Source organism: Gymnodraco acuticeps, unplaced genomic scaffold, assembly GCF_902827175.1.
Source record: "Gymnodraco acuticeps unplaced genomic scaffold, fGymAcu1.1, whole genome shotgun sequence".
NCBI lineage: Eukaryota > Metazoa > Chordata > Actinopteri > Perciformes > Bathydraconidae > Gymnodraco > Gymnodraco acuticeps.
Window position 1 is genome coordinate 95,649 of NW_022992189.1, and position 19,309 is coordinate 114,957.

The 19,309-nt window shown below is 41.1% G+C and overlaps 1 protein-coding gene across 1 annotated transcript in view; it reads right to left on the reverse strand.

Annotated features, from left to right (window-relative positions):
- LOC117539152 (leucine-rich repeat-containing protein 49-like) overlaps positions 1-19,309 on the reverse strand; it is a gene marked incomplete at its 5' end in the record, with an annotated part of 58,545 nt that overhangs the window by 16,832 nt on the left and 22,404 nt on the right. The window contains 4 exon segments of the mRNA XM_034205172.1: positions 831-1,059; positions 13,178-13,273; positions 13,699-13,874; positions 15,718-15,801. Coding sequence (XP_034061063.1) covers positions 831-1,059; positions 13,178-13,273; positions 13,699-13,874; positions 15,718-15,801 — 585 coding nt within the window.

Genomic DNA, 19,309 nt, shown 5'->3' on the forward strand with positions numbered 1-19,309 from the left:
CATTTTAAAAGATGGTTAATTTAAAGGGGACCTATCATGCAAAATGCACTTTTGTACGTCTTTTATACATGAATACGTGTCCCCGGTGTGTCAGAAAACACAAGCCTCTCTCTTTTCCTCCGTACCCAAATCTCTAAAAACGGGGCTGCAACGGATCTGATCCAGATTTGAATTTGTCTGACGTCAGAAACGAGGAGCTCCGCCTATATGGCCAACTCTCCACCTATCAGGGGAATGGGGGGTTGGGCCACGGCCATTGCCGCTCGAAAGCGCTGGAGACGCTGTAGTACATATGCCAGGCCTGTAAGGTGCGCTGTAGTCTGCAGCAAAAGCAGATTCAGCCCTTACAAAAACAGGGCTGGAAAAGAGCAAATAGAGCGAAATGAGGCATGGCTAAAATGATGTTTGGTATTTTGAAAAAAAAAAACTTCACAGACATGTTTTATATAGGTATGGCCCTACAATATATTATTCAAATATAGTCCACTTTAAGTCTCACTTATTTGTTGTGAAATGTGCGCTGTCAGGTATGACGTGCATGTCTATATGTCTATCTATGGCATGACAATGGAACACAGCTGAGTGAGGGAGTGATTAGACGGGATTATTTTTGTTCCCTTTTGATACGGAGAACTTTTAGTTACTTTGAAGCGAGGAAGTTTGTCATGTGTGTAAGAATACATCTGATGTGATTCAACGCTACAACGATCTCCGCAAAGTTTGTTTGGAAGCAAAGAGAGGCGCGTCATAACCCACAACCCCGATAGAGAAAAGTGGCTATAAAATGTACAAAACGGATTAAATCGCTACGACAATGACAGTGCCCTTACCGATAGATTGGGGAACTTGACCCTAATTCGCGGCAGTGTTGGTATGATGGCGTCAAAGTTGATGTAGCGGAAAGTTATAACAGTGACAGCGCTGGCGGTCTGGACCCCCCAGCCTCGCTCCAGGGCCTCCAGGGCTCCGGGGCCGAACAACCGCAGCGTCTCTCCGTCCAGCTCCGCCAGGTGACTGTCGGAGAGAGAGAGGCTCTGCACACTGCCCGCCTCCACCAGCCTGCAGAATATACACAGAAACACACTTTGTTAACCAGCCCTGATGAGCACAAAATACTTTAATAGTAATAATAATAATAAAGCTTTATTTATATAGCACTTTTCATACAACACATGCAGCTCAAAGTGCTTTACAAAATGACACATCACAAGTTCAAAATAAACAACAAGAAATTCCCCTCAGATTACTTGTTAAGAACTTTACAGGAAAATATAAAATGTAACAGGTTAATCGACACAAGGAGGTCAAATGTATGATAATACAAATTAAATAAATAATGGTTTCTCTAACAGACACAAGACAACTGAGTCAATCGCAACAATATAAAATATAAAACCCCCTAAAACAAAGTGAACATATAGGTACAACAGAAATGAAAAAAAGGTAATAGTAATAAAATGCCATAATTCTAATAAAGGTTAAACGATTAAGAAATAACAAAAGACCAACACAAAAATATATATTGCTATTGAAGCATGTTAGATTAATCAAATCAGATAAAATCCTTTAATAGTGACCGTTTATATACAGAACCGGGGCGGTGGTGAAGTCGATAGGGACTTGGCTTGGCAACTGAAAGGTCACCAGTTCAAGACCAAGTGCTACCGAGGTGTCCCTGAGCAAGGCACCGTTCCCTACACTGCTCCCCGGGCGCCGTTCAAAATGGCAGCACACTGCTCCTAACACAGGATGGGTCAAATGCAGAGAAACTATTTCCCCACGGGGATTAATAAAGTATATCAAATCAAAAGAACCAAAAAGGCCACGAATTACAGTAAACACAACAACCGGATTAATTTAGTAGTACAGCCTGAACAAATAAACCAGTGACAGACAGGGGATATTACACTCAATTATATTTAATTGACACATTACTCTTTACATACCAAACGAGAACCTCCATGCACCTCAAATTAAAGCATTCCTTAATGAAATGTCAAGGGGAAATGTCAAGGCATAAAATGGGAAGGGGAGGGTGTATTAAAGCGGACATATCGTGCTAACAAACACACTTTGTTAACCAGCCCTGATAAGCACAAAATACTTTAATAGTGACCGTTTATATAATGTATCAAGTTCTTAGGCCACAGGATATCATAGTTCTGACTTGTGGGAAGACCCAATACTCAAAAAAAGGGGGGTAAAAACTTGACAAAGGTATATTCAAATGAAATAACATTGCATGGCAGCAGGTGATTTCTACCCTTATTATGTCTCGCCCGGTCCACTACTGACTTGATGATTTAATAGTATACAAACTCGGCATTAAATAAGCTGTTTTTATCCAAACTTGTAAACTTGGCGACACTAACACCTGTCTTAATTAATGAAGTATAGCATAAACACAATAATACAGTAGCAAACAAAAAATCTTAGCATAGTCCACATTTGGAAAATATATGCAACATTTTACAAAAATGATTTTTACAACTTTTCTAATCTGTTAGGCCAACGTTAACATCTATTTTCAAATGTAATGTGTGCTAAAGTGGCTCTTATCGCTTTGCTCACGTGTTTGATAAAGCTTGCATTGTGCCAAGAGAAAGAAAAGCCACTTTGCAACAGAACATGCAAGAGTCTAGCCAATGTCCTATTTGTCCGGCGTAATTGCCTTCTATTCTTCAGGACAGTTGAAGTGCCCTCCCCTGATAAGAGAGTCGTGAGAGTGGGGTTACTGGGCGAGTCTGAAGGAGACGTTAATCTCCCTGTGTGTGCAAAGCCCTCTGGATCAGGAGGACATCAGATGGCAACACGCTACCCAACTCTGATCATTTTGATTTCAGCACGCCAACAAGCTTATCGCCCCTATTCATATTTCACACCCTTCCAATCTGTCCGCAGCAGAACGCCACAGTGGTTAGAGGACTAATCCTTTGATTGCAGAACTCAAATCCAAGATTCTTGTTGAGACCAATTTTTAGAAAGTGTGTTGGAGTCTGTAGATAAAAGGTGGACACATCAGGAAACAACATAAAGCTGCTCTTTGTTTGGAAATGAGAGGTGACCCCTCTCTGTACCGGACACAAGGAACAGTTTATCATCATTTAGCAGCAAAAAGAGCAGACAAACAATTTCAGTTCAGGAGAAACATCAGAGAGACAAAAAGGGAGCATGCATAGAGACAGAGAACTTGCTCAGCACAGATGAGTTTGCAAGTAGTCACTTTCTCTGATTTATCTTCGTGTAAAAGACAGGTGAGTGAGCCTCAGGAGACGGGTTAGTGCTACAGGACCAGTTCAGAACACAGCTGTAAGCCTCTGGGAACGTTTTGGTGTGCGTGTGTGTCTGTGTGAGGTCTGCTTGTAAGAGTATACAGTGTGACATAACTCAAAGTCTTTTTTTGAGGCCAAGAGTTTAGTCAGTTTGAAATACCCTTTGGGAGCTGCGTGACAAAAAAGCCACAAATTACAGTAAACACAACAACCGGATTAATTTAGTAGTACAGCCTGAACAAATAAACCAGTGACAGACAGGGGATATTACACTCAATTATATTTGATTGACACATTACTCTTTGCATACCAAATGAGAACCTCCATGCACCTCAAATGAAAGCATTTCTTAATGAAATGTCATGGGGAAATGTCATGGTATAAAATGAGAAGGGGGGGTGTCTTAAAGCGGACATATCGTGCTAACATGAAAGTTCACTCGTGTAAATAAAGCTTTAATGTTCAGAAAACATATTATTGTTCTTGTTACTTCTTTGTAAATACACCTGTCTCTTTAAGCCCCCTGCCAAAAAAGTACCTCCTCTGAGTGGAGATACTCAGAGGGGGGGGGGGGTTATTGTAATCAGTCTGCAAGGGATATTTGGGGAGCCAAATCTGAATAGCTGACTTGAAAACTGACTTTTTTTTAGATGTTTAAGATACCTGAATGTATGTGCACAACCTCGAGAAAGTGAATTTAAATTGTTGTCATCCTTTCTGAATTATTACCAAAAACCACCTGCCAGACTCCGCCTTAAAACACCTCTGATGGCATAGAAAACTATTGCCCCAAAGACCATGATTACAAAACACACATCTGTGAGACCGAAAGCAATGATAGAGTCAAGGACTTGGACAACACACTGCGCTTCCAAGTGCAGCTACAAAAACAACAACATATAAGTATGTGATCTCAAAATATGAGTGCAGTCTTTAAGATAATGAAATGTGCATTAAAACAGATTGATTAAGAGCAGCTGTGTTACTTTATAAACATTAAAGGTCCCCTATGATACTGTTTTTCATCAATATCTTATAGGTCTCAGATATATACAGAACATGTCTCTGATTGGCTGAAACACCAAACAGATCATTGCAGCATTACCCATAATCCCCTCTGTTTCAGCCCTGTTTCCAAAGTGCTGATTCTCTGTCTGTTACTTTAGATGAAAATAAGGAGCCCCTCCCCACGCCCCTCTGAGAGACATTTGGTTACAAAGAACACAATGGTGCTCTAGGAGGAGATTCAGGTGATAAGGGGGGGGGGGGGGGGGGGGTTACCTTGGTTGCTGATTGGCTAATGGTTACTCAAGCCAACACATCGTTATGACATCATAAAGTGGCCAAAATCTGATCAGCTCATTTTCAGACAGGTTTTTTTATAGAAATGGATCAAAAAGAGAGAGAATCTTTGTTCCTGAAACTTTCAGAGTCTCTTTCCACAGAGGGGACACATGTTGACGTAGAAGAGACATGAAGAAGAGGGGACACATGTTGATGTAGAAGAGACATGAAGAAGAGGGGACACATGTTGATGTAGAAGAGACATGAAGAAGAGGGGACACATGTTGATGTAGAAGAGACATGAAGAAGAGGGGACACATGTTGATGTAGAAGAGACATGAAGAAGAGGGACACATGTTGATGTAGAAGAGACATGGAGAAGAGGGGACACATGCTGATGTAGAAGAGACATGAAGAAGAGGGGACACATGTTGATGTAGAAGAGACATGAAGAAGAGGGGACACATGTTGATGTAGAAGAGACATGAAGAAGAGGGGACACATGTTGATGTAGAAGAGACATGAAGAAGAGGGGACACATGTTGATGTAGAAGAGACATGAAGAAGAGGGGACACATGTTGATGTAGAAGAGACATGAAGAAGAGGGGACACATGTTGATGTAGAAAATACATGAAAAGGTGGATTTTGCATAATAGGTGACCTGGTATTGAAGAAGGTTGCAAAGTCAAAAGACACTTGGTGGTAATAGAAGGGGAGGCACCAGACACTGAAAGGCTGCTTAATCATCAGGACACGCCACGCCTCCTCGTGTTAAAGTGCTGAAGGCAGTAAATCAGGACAGCAGAGCAGGAGATGGAGCGTAACGTGTACACAAGCCACGTAAAGAACGAGAGTCGCTTGTGGACGCCTGCCACCAACACACTGCACTGTGTCATGTATTGTTGTCCCATAATCACAGCTGAGACGCTGCCAGGTGGCCCTGAACACAACAGCAGCTAACAATAAGAGAGGCGGGGAAGACCTGACGAAGCGTCTGTCACGATTACATGGATCCTAGACTCTTGTAATTCAATTAGGGAGGTCTCACTTAATCCTACACGTTTTTAAAAGGGACATCTGTCATCTCTCACAACTTAATCCCCCGAAATATACGGTTTATGACATACATATGAAAGATTACTTTCCGAGCAGTCATTTCAAAGTTATTATGATCTGAGTCGGAAAAGTCTCAGCTGTGAAGAGTACAATTATTCAGAGACACAAAATAAAGTCAGATGATATACGTTAACGTTGTAAAATAACAAATCTAACTAGAGAATGCAATTCCTGAAGAAATTGCTAGTGGGAATGCTTCATGCTGAAAAGCTGACGCTAAATTGCTATGCTGAAATGTAATGTGTAAGAAGAAAGAGAATAATTTAGATTGAAATGATACATGAACACTGGGGGCTTGAATGTGTGATGAGAGAAGAAAAGAAAGTAAAAAGGCTTGGAAAAGCAGCAGAATATTTGAACTGCAAACTTTTGAACTAACTTGATGGGGAATGATCTGTCGCCATGCCAACGGCATTTGATGACATCCCATAATACGCTTAGATGCGTTGATGGCTGCATCGTTACCAAACCTGTGAAGTTTTGGGCCATTTGGAGCATTTTTACTGAAGTTATGAGAAAACCGTGTTTCATGGCGGGCATTGTGTTGCCATGGCAACGGCATGTCCCGTAGATGTCTTCACGGCTGGACTGTTAGCACACGTGAAGTTTGAGCACTTTTTGAACATTTTCATAGGAGTTATAGCGACATCATGTTTTATGGCGAGGGATGCGTTTCCATGGAAACGACATATGGTGAGATCTCAGATTTGTCGTAGAACTGTTGAGGCATAGACCGGTGATATACAAGTGAAGATTGGGGGACGATTGGACCGTGTCCATTGGACTTACAGCGACATCGTGTTTCATGGCGAGTGGTCTGTCGCCATGGCAACGGCATTTGATGACACCCCATAATACGCGTTGATGGCTGCATCGTTACCAAACCTGTGAAGTTTTGGGCCGTTTGGAGCTTTTTCACTGAAGTTATGAGAAAACCGTGTTTCATGGCGAGCATTGTGTTGCCATGGCAACGGCATTTGAAGAAATCTCAAAACTGTCCCGTAGATGTCATCACGGCTAGATTGTTAGCACACATGTGAAGTTTGAGCACTTTTTGAACATTTTCATAGGAGTTAATGTATAGCGACATCGTCTTTTATGGCGAGGGATGCGTTTCCATGGAAACCGCATATGATGACACCCCATAATAGACGTAGAGCTGTTGAGGGCAGGACCATTAACCTTTATCTGAAGTCTGCTGCTCTGAGCATGTCAGTTGGAGTTATGACATCATCGTGTTCCATGACACAGGTGTTTATATTTGAGCTAACGAGGTGTCCAGAGATCAAAGGCTTCCATTGTTCTGAATGAGAGATAAACCTCTTACATGTGAACGTTTTGTGGAAGAACCGTAACAGATATCGGTGAAATTTGAAAGCGTGAAGCATCTCAAGGACCTTGAGTATCTGAAGTGTGCTTTTTGTGTACTTTCGGGTCAATAATGTGTTTTTTTTGGCAGATTAACTAAAGGTATGCGGCTGCTGCTGTGAGGAAATATCAGCCTGAAATTACAATGGGCTTTAATGGAGACATGTTGAAAGGTTTAAAAATGATGTGTGAGAAGTGTAGGGTTTGGGAATAATGGCAGGTTTAAAAAAAAAATATGAAGGCGAATTTCAAACTGTCCACCACTCTAACTCTGACTTCACGCACTCTACCTTAACGAGCTGCGCAATGTTAAAGTTAAAATATAAAAATGGTGATGAATGATGGGCTATATCTCGGGAATTATGAAAGTTATGAATGAGAAAAGTAATAGCAATCGATTCCCGACCGAGCTGAACAGGCGGAATAATAAAGAATTGTGTGCGTAGAAGAACAGATATGAGACGTAATGTACCTGTTTGGACCCAGTGGTGGCCCCAATGCCCCACCTGTGCTGGATTCACTTGTCCCATATGTGAAACCCATTGTAACAAATCTGGGTGTACGGATTGATCGTGATTTTAAACTGGACAAACAGATCAATTCTGTGGTAAAATCCAGCTTTTCTCAGCTAAGAATTGTACTAAAGGTCAAGCCTTTCCTTTCTTTTAATGACTTTGAGAGAGTAATACATTGTTTTATATCCACTAAACTGGATTACTGCAATGCTCTGTACATTGGAGTAAGCCAGGCTTCCATGTCTCGCCTACAGCTGGTCCAGAATGCTGCTGCACGCCTCCTTACAAGGACAGGCAGAAGTGAACATATTACGCCTGTACTCGCCTCTTTACATTGGCTACCAGTCAGTTTTAGAATACAATTTAAAATGTTATTGTTTGCACACAAAGCCCTAAACGGTTTAGCCCCACCGTACCTGGCAGATCTTTTAAAACCATACACACCCACACGGTCACTGAGGTCTGCTAACAGACGACTTCTGGTCGTCCCTAAATCGAGGTTAAAACAGCGAGGAGCCTTTGCTGTTGCAGCTCCAAAATTATGAAACGAATTGCCCCTCCAGGTTAGACTTGCTCCAACTCTGCCTGTTTTTAAATCTCGTTTATAAACCCACTGCTGTTCCCTTGCATTTACAGACCAGGCATGGCACTTTTTTCATTTAATCATTTAATTGGCGATGAATACTTAAAACTTTAAAAATGTGTCAAGCGTAACAGTGCCAGATTTAGCTTTGAGCTCATTTCCATCCGCAGTCCCGACTTGTGCTTTTACATTTGGGTTTTTATCTTACTAGTGTTTTGTATTGTTTGGAGGAGAGTTTTTCAGTCTGTGGCTTCTGATCTGGTTTCATCGTCTCGTGTTTTACATTTGTTTCATGTCCTGTCTGTTTTTTATGTATTTATGCTATGTTTTTTATACAGTTGATGATGTACAGCACTTTGTTCAACTCTGTTGTTTTTAAATGTGCCATAGAAATAAAGTGGATTGGATTGTGTGTCAAATGCAATTGGCAGTTTTCCAGACGTTTTAAAACATGAAAATAATCATCGATATTGTTCCAAATTCCCGAAACTACAAAATAAAACACAACTTAGATTTATTAAACTGTCTCTAAAGGGGCCCTATTATGGATCATATTCATATGTTGTGCCTCCACTGTGACGTGTATACAGGCTTTAATGTTCAAAAAGGTCTTCATCATTTCCAAAGTGTCTTTTTACGATCTAAGTTTTGAAAACAAATGCTTCATGTTCAGTGTAGAGCAGATGTGAGTGCTAAAGACTGTAAACTCCTGATACCCTATATCTATAGACCACCCAAATACTGTGCAAGCTTTTTTGATGACTTTACTGAACTGCTGTCTATAGTGTGTATTGACTTTGACCGTCTAGTCATTGTTGGTGATTTTAACATCCATGTTGACAACCCCCAGGACAGAGGGGCTAAAGAACTGTTTTGTGTTCTTGATAGCTATGGACTGACTCAGCATGTGACGGTGCCCACGCACAATCAGGGGCACACTCTGGACTTAATTATCTCAAAGGGTCTGAATATCTCTAAGGTTGTGGTGACTGATGTTGTACTCTCTGACCATTCCTGTGTTTTCTTTGAGAGCGCTATTTCTGTTCACAAAAATGTTCAAAAAGAGGTAACCACAAAGCGATATTTAACTGAAAATACTAGGGAAATGTTTACTCAGAATTTCTCTTCCACACTTGCCCCTGCTAACATCTCAGTAAATGAGCTAGTAGATCATTTTAATTCAAAAATTAAAAATGTTATAGATGCCATTGCTCCAACTAGGTTAAAGGAAGTGACTGGGAAGAAAATATCTCCATGGAGAAAGGCCATGAGCGTGAGAACAGAGAAAAGAGAGTGTCGAAAAGCTGAACGCAGGTGGCGAAAAACAAATCTCCAGGTTCACTTTGAAATCTATAAAGAGAGACTTGGCCTTTATAATTTGGAATTGAAAAACGCACGACAATCGTTCTTCTCTGACATCATTACCAAAAACAAAAACAACGCACGTACCTTGTTTGCTACCGTCGACAGACTAACTAACCCCCCAGTGTCAGTAGCCTCTGAATTTCTATCCACCAGGGCCTGCAATGAATTTAGCTCCTTCTTCACTGACAAAATTCAGAAAATCAGACAAGCAGTCAGTGCCTCTGCATCAGGAACAGCAAATGTGTTGTCCCTATGTCCACCTAACATCAATTCAAACACCATGACACAATTCCATCAGATTAATGATAAAAACCTAGAGGACATTATTCAACTTCTGAAATCCTCCTCCTGCTGCCTTGATATTATTCCAACAGGATTTTTCAAAGATGTTTTGCCTTGCATGGCCTCAGATCTACTTCATATAGTAAACAAATCTCTTCACTCAGGTATTTTTCCACAGGCCCTGAAAACTGCAGTCATTAAACCGCTCTTAAAAAAGAATAATCTAGATGCTTCAGTAATGAACAATTACAGGCCCATATCAAACCTCCCATTTCTAGGTAAAATCATTGAAAAAGTTGTTTTTCAACAGTTGAGTAATTTCTTGCATTTAAATAACTGTTTTGATGTGTTCCAGTCAGGCTTTCGTCCAAACCACAGCACTGAGACTGCTCTTGTAAAGGTCTTTAATGACATCCACTTAAACACAGACAGTAGCAGAACTTCAGTGTTAGTATTATTAGATCTTAGTGCTGCGTTTGACACTGTTGACCACAACATATTACTCGACCGACTGGAAAACTGGGTGGGACTTTCGGAAACAGTTCTAAATTGGTTTGAACCCTACTTAAAGGACAGAAACAACTTTGTTTCTATAGGTAAATACACATCTGAGTTGACAAATATGACATGTGGGGTACCTCAAGGCTCCATCTTGGGGCCTCTTCTCTTTAATGACTACATGCTACCACTGGCTCAGATAATGAAGAACAACAAAATAAGTTACCATAGCTATGCAGATGACACACACATTTACGTGACAATTTCACCAGGAGACTATGCTCCAATTCAAACACTGAGTAAGTGCATTGAACAAATCAATGACTGGATGTGTCAGAACTTTCTCCAATTAAACAAAGATAAAACTGAGGTAATGGTTTTTGGAGCCAAGGCAGAACGTATCAAAGTTAGCGCTGAGCTTCAGTCTGCAATGTTCAAAACAACAGATAAAGCCAGAAATCTAGGTGTAGTCATGGACTCTGACCTGAGTTTCAACAGTCACATTAAAACTGTTACTAAATCAGCCTACTATCACCTAAAGAATATATCTAGGATTAAAAGACTAATGTCACAGCAGGATTTGGAAAAACTTGTCCATGCTTTTATCTTCAGTAGACTGGACTACTGCAATGGTGTCTTCACAGGTCTCACTAAAAAATCTATTAGAAAGCTGCAGCTAATTCAGAACGCCGCTGCTCGAGTCCTCACTGACACTAAGAAAGTGGATCACATCACTCCTGTTCTGAAGTCTTTACACTGGCTTCCTGTGTGTCAAAGAATAGATTTCAAAATACTGCTGCTGGTTTATAAAGCACTGAATGGTTTAGGCCCAAAATACATTTCTGACCTCCTGCTAAATTATGAACCATCCAGATCTCTCAGGTCTTCAGGGACTGGTCAGCTTTCTGTCCCCAGAGTCAGAACTAAACATGGTAAAGCAGCGTTCAGTTATTATGCTCCAAATATCTGGAACAAACTCCCAGAAACCTGCAGGTCCGCTGCAACTCTGACTACTTTTAAATCCAGGCTGAAGACTTTTCTTTTTGTCGCTGCTTTTAATTGAACTATTCATATCTTAGACTGCACTGTAACTTTTATCCATGTACTTTTTTTCTTTTAATGTTTAATTGACTGCCATGTATTTTTTTCTTTTAATGTTTATTTTATTAGCTTTTCTTTTTAATGACTGATTTTAAATGCCATTTTCTTAATCTCTTTCATTTTTTGTAAAGCACTTTGAATTGCCTTGTGTTGAAAAGTGCTATATAAATAAACTTGCCTTGCCTTGCCTTACCCTCCCACCATCATGGGGAGAAATCATGCTTTTGTCTGGAAACCCACCTGTTCAGGGTGTCAGCACATCTCTTTATTAAACAAATGTATGAATAGTACAAAGGCCTCCTCACACGGTGACCAACACCACGATTGGATTTCTGGGTAATAACTCAATCTCTTATTATTGCGTTATTCATCGTTTTTTCTTTTTAGTCACATATTCTCTCTTTCTAGTTACTGCTGGTGCCAGGGTTTGTAATGGCCCTTGGTATTTTGTCATTCAATACAAGCCAAAGCAATACAACTCGCATCTCAAAGGAGTGAGGTATCGCGTGAGTCCAGCTCCTCACCATAACCTGTTAGGCCACATGACTGAGGTTATAATAGACCCTGTAAAGGAGAGCCGCTGCCATTCAGGGATTGTGCTTCGAGACATTTTCATTGCAGTAAAAGCCCCGTTGGAAACATGTAATTATGGTGCATGGCCACTTTAATCTCAGCCTTCACTTTCATAACTCCTCCAGACCTGGGTCACAGTCAGGGCAGGAGTGATATGTCCTCACATTCAACCTAGCTTGTTATAAACAGTGGATCTTAAGGATGTATGTCCTCAACTGATTTGACCAGGGAGCTCACAAAGCTCTGCAGCAGCCAAAACACACACCTCCTAGATTAACTCAAATGTGTTTTAAAGAATATTTCAATATGGGGGGTTGGACAGCGGCTCTTCTTCCTCCGCAGGCTGAGGAGGTTCAACATGGACTCCAGGATACTCTGCCACTTCTACAGGTGCACCATAGAGAGTATCCTGACTGGCTGCATCACGGCCTGGTACGGCAGCTGCACCGCCCTCAATCGTAAGGCTTTACAGAGGGTGGTGAAAACTGCACACAACATCACCAGGACGGAGCTGCCGTCCACGGAGGATCTTTACTCCCAGCGGCTCAGGAAGAAAGCCCTCAGGATTATAAAAGACCCCCATCACCCCAGCCACAAACTGCTCTGTCTGCTGCCGTCTGGCAGGCGCTACCGCAGCATCCGGACTAAAACCACCAGACTCAGGGACAGTTTCATCCCACAGGCTATAAGACTGTTAAACACCTGAACTGTTGAAACAACATCCACAATATTCATCTGGCTGCTACTTAAAAATGATTTATCTATTTACCTAATATATCATATTTCAATGACTTGAATATAGACTCTTATTGCACTATTTCACTTTTTTAAACAATTTTCTTCTTGTATTTACTATTTACTTGCACTATATTTTTCTGTTTATCTGTGTTTTGTGTTGCTCTGTTGGAGAAGCCTGTGACCTAAGATTTTCATCGACATAACTACACTGTAGCTATGTTCGTTTGACAAATAAAGAACCTTGAACCTTGGATGTAGCAGCTGTTGCAGGAATCAAATCTGTTTCCAGGATGATCAGGATGAACATTTGATATGAAGCAGGTCAATGTGCCGGACACACATCATTTATTTATGTTAGAGCTAAAAATACTTTGCAGTTCATATGATTGAAACCACCTGTCAATCACTGCCTGTCACCGCTAACAAGTCAGATCTGAATCCTCTTCAGGGGAAGAGAGAACAAATCTTTTGTTGTCTTACTTAGGATCCCGTGGGCTGTTTGGACGGCTGTTGGTCCGGAGTCGGTTCTCCATTCCCATTGGCGGTCGCTCTGGTCCTGAACCTGGGCTAACCCGCCTAATGAAACAAAACAAAGCAAACAAACTCAGAACAGAGATAGCTATTTCATTCAAACACCGCTCAGATGAGATCACAGCAAGACAAGGTTAACTATTATTAACCGGTTTAAAAACTGTGATAAGTAGTTTGGTAGAAAGAAATTGCTAAAACCTCACAACAAGGTCTGTGTATTACCTTTAGATAAGATAAGATATACTTTATTGATCCAGAATTGGGCATTTCTGTTTAGAAACCATGATTTCTCGAAAGACACATTTCAGTTGAGTGTTTCAAATGTATTTATCACACACAAGACAATGAGTTCCTTCACCTTGGAGCGAAGACGGACATCTCTACACCTGATATCTCAAACACTCAGCAACTCACACCAACACATTCAAGGTTGAGAAATAGCACTACAGGTAGATGTTTTGATGTTCTACCTGGGTTCATCTGGAGACGGCTCCTGTGCGAGGCCATTGGTCTGCGCAGGGCTGTGGGCGGGGCTGTTCTCCGGACTCACTTCCTCTTTAGCACCATTTGTTGGTGGCAGCTCCAGGCTGGCCCTGACCCCCTCCCACTGCTGCGCCGCATTACGGATCGCCAGGCGCCGCTTCTCCTTCATGAACATGACACACACACACACACACACACACACACACACACACACACACACACACACACAACACACACACACACACACACACACACACACACACCACACACACACACACACACACACACCACACACACACACACACACACACACACACACACACACACACACACACACACACACACACACACACACACACACACACACACACACACACACACACACACAGAGAAGGTTTCAAGTGACAGTTCTCTTGAGCAGAACACAGAGGTCATACACAGAGCTAATGGAACCACTCTGTCCCTCTTAAATGATCACAGGCTTAATAACCTCATTAAAGTTAGATCTGAAATTCTATATGCATGTGTTAGTCCAATGTGTTTGCTCTTGTTACTGCAGCATTTGAATGCAGATCCAGCAGTAAGAGTGCCATCCCCTCCCTTTAAGAGAGAAGATGTCTGCTCATTCGTTCTTTTGATTGTTCTCTCCTGGACAGGCTGTAGTTTCGATATGCTCAGGGTTGGAATGTGCCACTCCCCGATGCTGGGGTGAGTCAGTATCTTTGGCGAGGACATTCAATATAACATATTTTCTCAACAGCCAGGATTAACGGGAGTTAGGTTACTGAGAGACAATGAGTCCTGCACAAAGACCATCTCTCAGCAGAAGACACCTCTGCAGCGAGGAGGCACATCAATATGTACCACTGCATGCACGCACACACACACACACACACACACACACACACACACACACACACACACACACACACACACACACACACACACACACACACACACACACACACACACACACACACACACACACACACACACACACACACACACACACACACACACACACACACACACACACACACCACACACACACACACACACACACACACACACACACACACACACACACACACACACACACACACACACACACACACACAAACACACACACACACACACCACACACACACACACACACACACACACACACACACACACGTTTACTGCAAAACAGTTGCATAAGACTAAAATCTTAGATCAAGCTAATAACTAATTGACAGACCCTGTTAGCTGTGTATATTTAAAAAAATCTATGTCTGAATCAAAATGTTTGTTTGTTTATTGTCCTACACAGCTTCAATGATAAAACAAATACATACGTTAAGACAAAACACGGTAAATATTTTTGAGCTTTTTCATCAAATGATGGATAAAAAATAGGACAAAAAACAAATAGGAGAACAAAGAGTTCATTATTGTCCAAATAAACACTAAACTGTGCACCAGTCGGTCCTCAGATGAAATAAAGAGTTAAGTTCGAATAGAGGGTCTTAACATGTTTCTCTTGAGTGATCGTGATGTTGTTTTAAATGTCTGTTCCCTTGTTTCTTGTCTAGAATATTTGTCCTTGTTGACGTTGCAAATGGTGCTACTGTGATGCAAGAAGAATGTCAGACTTGTTCTGACAATAAAGTATTATCATATCGTAAATATAATCTGGATCCTAAAATGATTATGGCCTTTTTAAAGCTACTCTAATATGCAACGCAATTCTATTCAAACTACAGTATGTGTAACATTCAGCTGGATGCATTAAACTCTGTTAATCACATTTCATACGCAGCAGAGCACGGGGTCGTTTCAGAGAGCTATGATACGCAGCTTCAACTAATCTTCAATAACTAACAATACAACCCCTCACTGTATTCAAAGGACGCTATTCGCTCAGAGGACACTTGTTACTACTCTCCAAGAGTAGTTCGTCAGGATCACTTGCTAAACTGTAAACGCAGGCACACAAAGACAACATGATGGGTTGAGAGCGGTACCTTATGAATGGTCTGCTTGTGACCCTCCCTCTTCCTCTCCTCCTCCTTTCGAGCCTGTACACCAGCCATGCGCCGATCCTCGTCCTGAAAGAGATAGCTTGTGCGATCAGAGAGCCGCTCCATTCATGAGTTTTGAATAATTCAGCGGAGAGGGGGGGAACCACAAGGATGGGAGAGACTCGAACACCGGTCACAGGATTATCTGTCTGATTTTCACTCTCGGATCAACCGAAGCACAGCTGTTTGGGAAAGCCGAAACTCCCAGAATGCAATGCTGCCAACACAATCTGAGTGTGCCAGCCGAGAGCCAGGGGGGTGTTCAGCTGTCTGTGACGATGCCTCTGTCGGATCAATAGTGGCAAAATCATCAGGAGCCGGGGGGGACAGATTGAGATGCTGTGTGTCGCTACTGTAAACTCATTTTGGGAGAGCAACAGCTCATAAGGGGGAAATGAGCAAATTGCAGCAGATGTTCTATGGGATTGATCAATATCTTAATGATTGCAAAGGGACCTGTAATAGCAATAAAAGATCTTCTAATGGTCTATTAGGTTGATTATTTGGTTGTTACGGTTTCAGTCAACAACAATATTTCCAGTTTAATACAAAAAAAAACATGTCAATCATATTTAAGTTCCAGAAATGTATAGATAAGAGTTGTTTTGGAGTTGTTTTTATTTAACTAATTCAGAATTATATATGCAGTCAAGGTTCAAGCTAACTGAGTTGAAATGGGAGGGCAAAAAGCATAGCTCCTAAAAATAAAAAATAGCCCTCCTGTGAGTTATCAAATGAATGACATTGTTTTTGCTCAAAGCACTAAAATCTAACAACATTATGAATAAAAACAAATATTTAGAGTTTGAAGGTAAGAACGCAATGAAGTAATGGATGGATGGAAATCTTGCCAAGTATATTCGTCTAATTTCTAGTCAATTTGTCTTTACACTCAATATAAGACCTAATAACTGAAGAGGTAACAATGCAGTGAGAAATAGGGTCTTGCATCTTCAAGACTCTTGAAAACATCTTATTTTGTATCTCAAATGAAACAAGTTTTTTAAGCTGTTGTGGTTTTTGTAAAAGATGGTTCATCTTGTTTTAACAAATACATTTTACTTGATTTAAAAAAAAAAAAAAAAAAATAAAATTCTTATTGGAAAATCAACAACTAACATCAGAAAACTGAAAGCTTTTGAGCATTTCAGGATTATATTGTAACACAACATTTACTGATCCTGGTAAGATATAGTTCAACATTAGTTTTACCAGCTAATCACAAAAATCCCGTCTTATTTAAAAAAATCTACCAAGCAAATGTTTACTTGTTCTATTGGCAGATTGTTTTATTTATTACAAGTGAAAACACCTTGTTTTCATTATTCTTTTACTTGATTTTGGAGCAGCATTTTGTTCCAGTGCAGGGGCTGAAATCATACAAATACAGAAAAACTCACAAAAGAAAAACAGAAAGATAAAATAAATATCAAGTACATATGCCAACCACAATATCATTTGATATATAACCCTAAAAAACATTAACAAGGCAGCGTGAAAGTCTCTTTGTGGCTTTCTCAATAATTGAAACAATTCTAAGAAGTTAAAAGGAAACTGAGAAATGTGAATAATAATTTAGCCTAAAGATCAAATGTAGAACTGTACAGAAATATATATTTTTGATTAACTGAACTGGCATAGGAGCTTTTTTTTGCCAATTATAGTAAATAATGTAATCAGAGTGGAAATATATGTTTTATTGTCAATAAATGATAATGACTGCAATTCCACCTATAACAGCTTTCCTACTGTTCCAACTGTAGAGGATTACGTTTCTCTTTTTGGCTTTCCCAATAATTGAAACAATTCTACGTACTTAACCCTTATGTTGTGTTTGGGTCTCCCGTGACCCGTTTCAAGTTAAAATTATATAATAACTACACTCTAGTTTTTTGTATCGGAACAAGGCTTCATGATATCCTCCACAGCAGCTATACAAACACTACAGAACTGATTTTGACAATTTTTGCCAAGTCCGAAGGTAAAAAGTGTATCATTTGGTGTTGGGGTCTGGGGAGACCCAGAAGAATTGTTTTAGGTCAGTCGGGGTCAAATTTGGCCCAATCAAGACTCATCTTTGACTTTAGACACCCCTCCCCCACCCCCTTCAGCCACTGTAACAATAATTGTTTGCAACATGCACCTGGTCTCCCCTCCCTCTGCCCCCCTCCCCCCACGGGAACTCGACCTTTCTCAAAGAATATGGACACTAATGGCGCATTTCCACTGCAGCGGGTAGCCCCGTTTAAGCGTCCTTAACCGTCCTCAAGCGGCCAGGCCAGTTTTTGGTGGCCTTTCCATATAGCCTAGAACCGGCTAGCGGGTACTTTTTCCCTCTTTTTCCGGCCCCATAAAATCGTGGTTCTATCAGACCAGGGCCAGGGCTGAACTAGTGATGTCAACACTCTCGACTGCTGATTGGTCAGAGAGAATCGTCACAAGATCGCGCGCGAGTTCATCCCTAGCATCGCATATATATTTAGAAGCAAACTTGCAGCATTTTTATAAACAGCATTTTGTAAACGGAGGAGCTACAAAATGGCTACGTCTAATAAGAAAAGCACACCGTGGTCGACCGAGGAGGTGACGACGTTCCTACATCTCATTGCGGATGATAACATCCAGCGGGGAGCTCGACGGAACAACTCGAAATGTGAACAAAAACAAAGCCGATCGCCCCGCCTACACTGCGTTGCTACCCCAGGTCCTAAACTGTAATGGAAATGCGCCACGGCCTCGGACGGCCAGCGAGGCAGCCCGAGGCCTGAGCGAGGACGCTTAGGGACGCTTAAACGGGGCTACCCCGTTGCAGTGGAAATGCGCCATAACACTTGAACCTGAATACACATATATGTGGTGTAATGTGTTTTGGGCCATAACATTAAATTACAACAGCATTGTACGGTTATGAATGCATTATAAGTTAGTTATGATGTAGTTAAAACAATATTGGATGATAATCATTTTTTGTGTGTGTTTTGGACTGAGATAAGTCATGGGTCAAAATTGATCCGCGAACACCATGAACGGTAACAGCTTTCGAACACAACACAAGGGTTAATACCAAAGGAAACTAAGAAATGTGGATAATAATTTAGCATAAAGATCAAACGTAGAACTGTATCTCCTCATTTATCGTATTAATTCTGATTTCATTCATAAATAATAGCCGACCTGCCATCAGTCAGGCATAGATTTCATCTCTGATCATCTGATCTGACTCGCACTGGGGGCAAGTGTTGTTGAAGGGTTCGAGGGTGGAATGTAGATCTTCAGTGGCTTCATCCCAGTCTGCCTCCAGCAACATCATGGCACAGTTTGAAAAGATGGAAAAGTGTCCTAGGCTGACTGTCTACAACAAATCAAAACTCAAACAAGGTAGACTTCTTGAAGTGAAACCCCCTGCCTGTTTTTCAGATTTGACAGTTAAGGACAGAAGTGTGTTGGAGGGGTTTTTATTACACGATGGATTTTTGAAACTCGCCAAACCGGTTAAGGACCTTAAAAATCAAGTAAAAACATGATAATAGTTGGA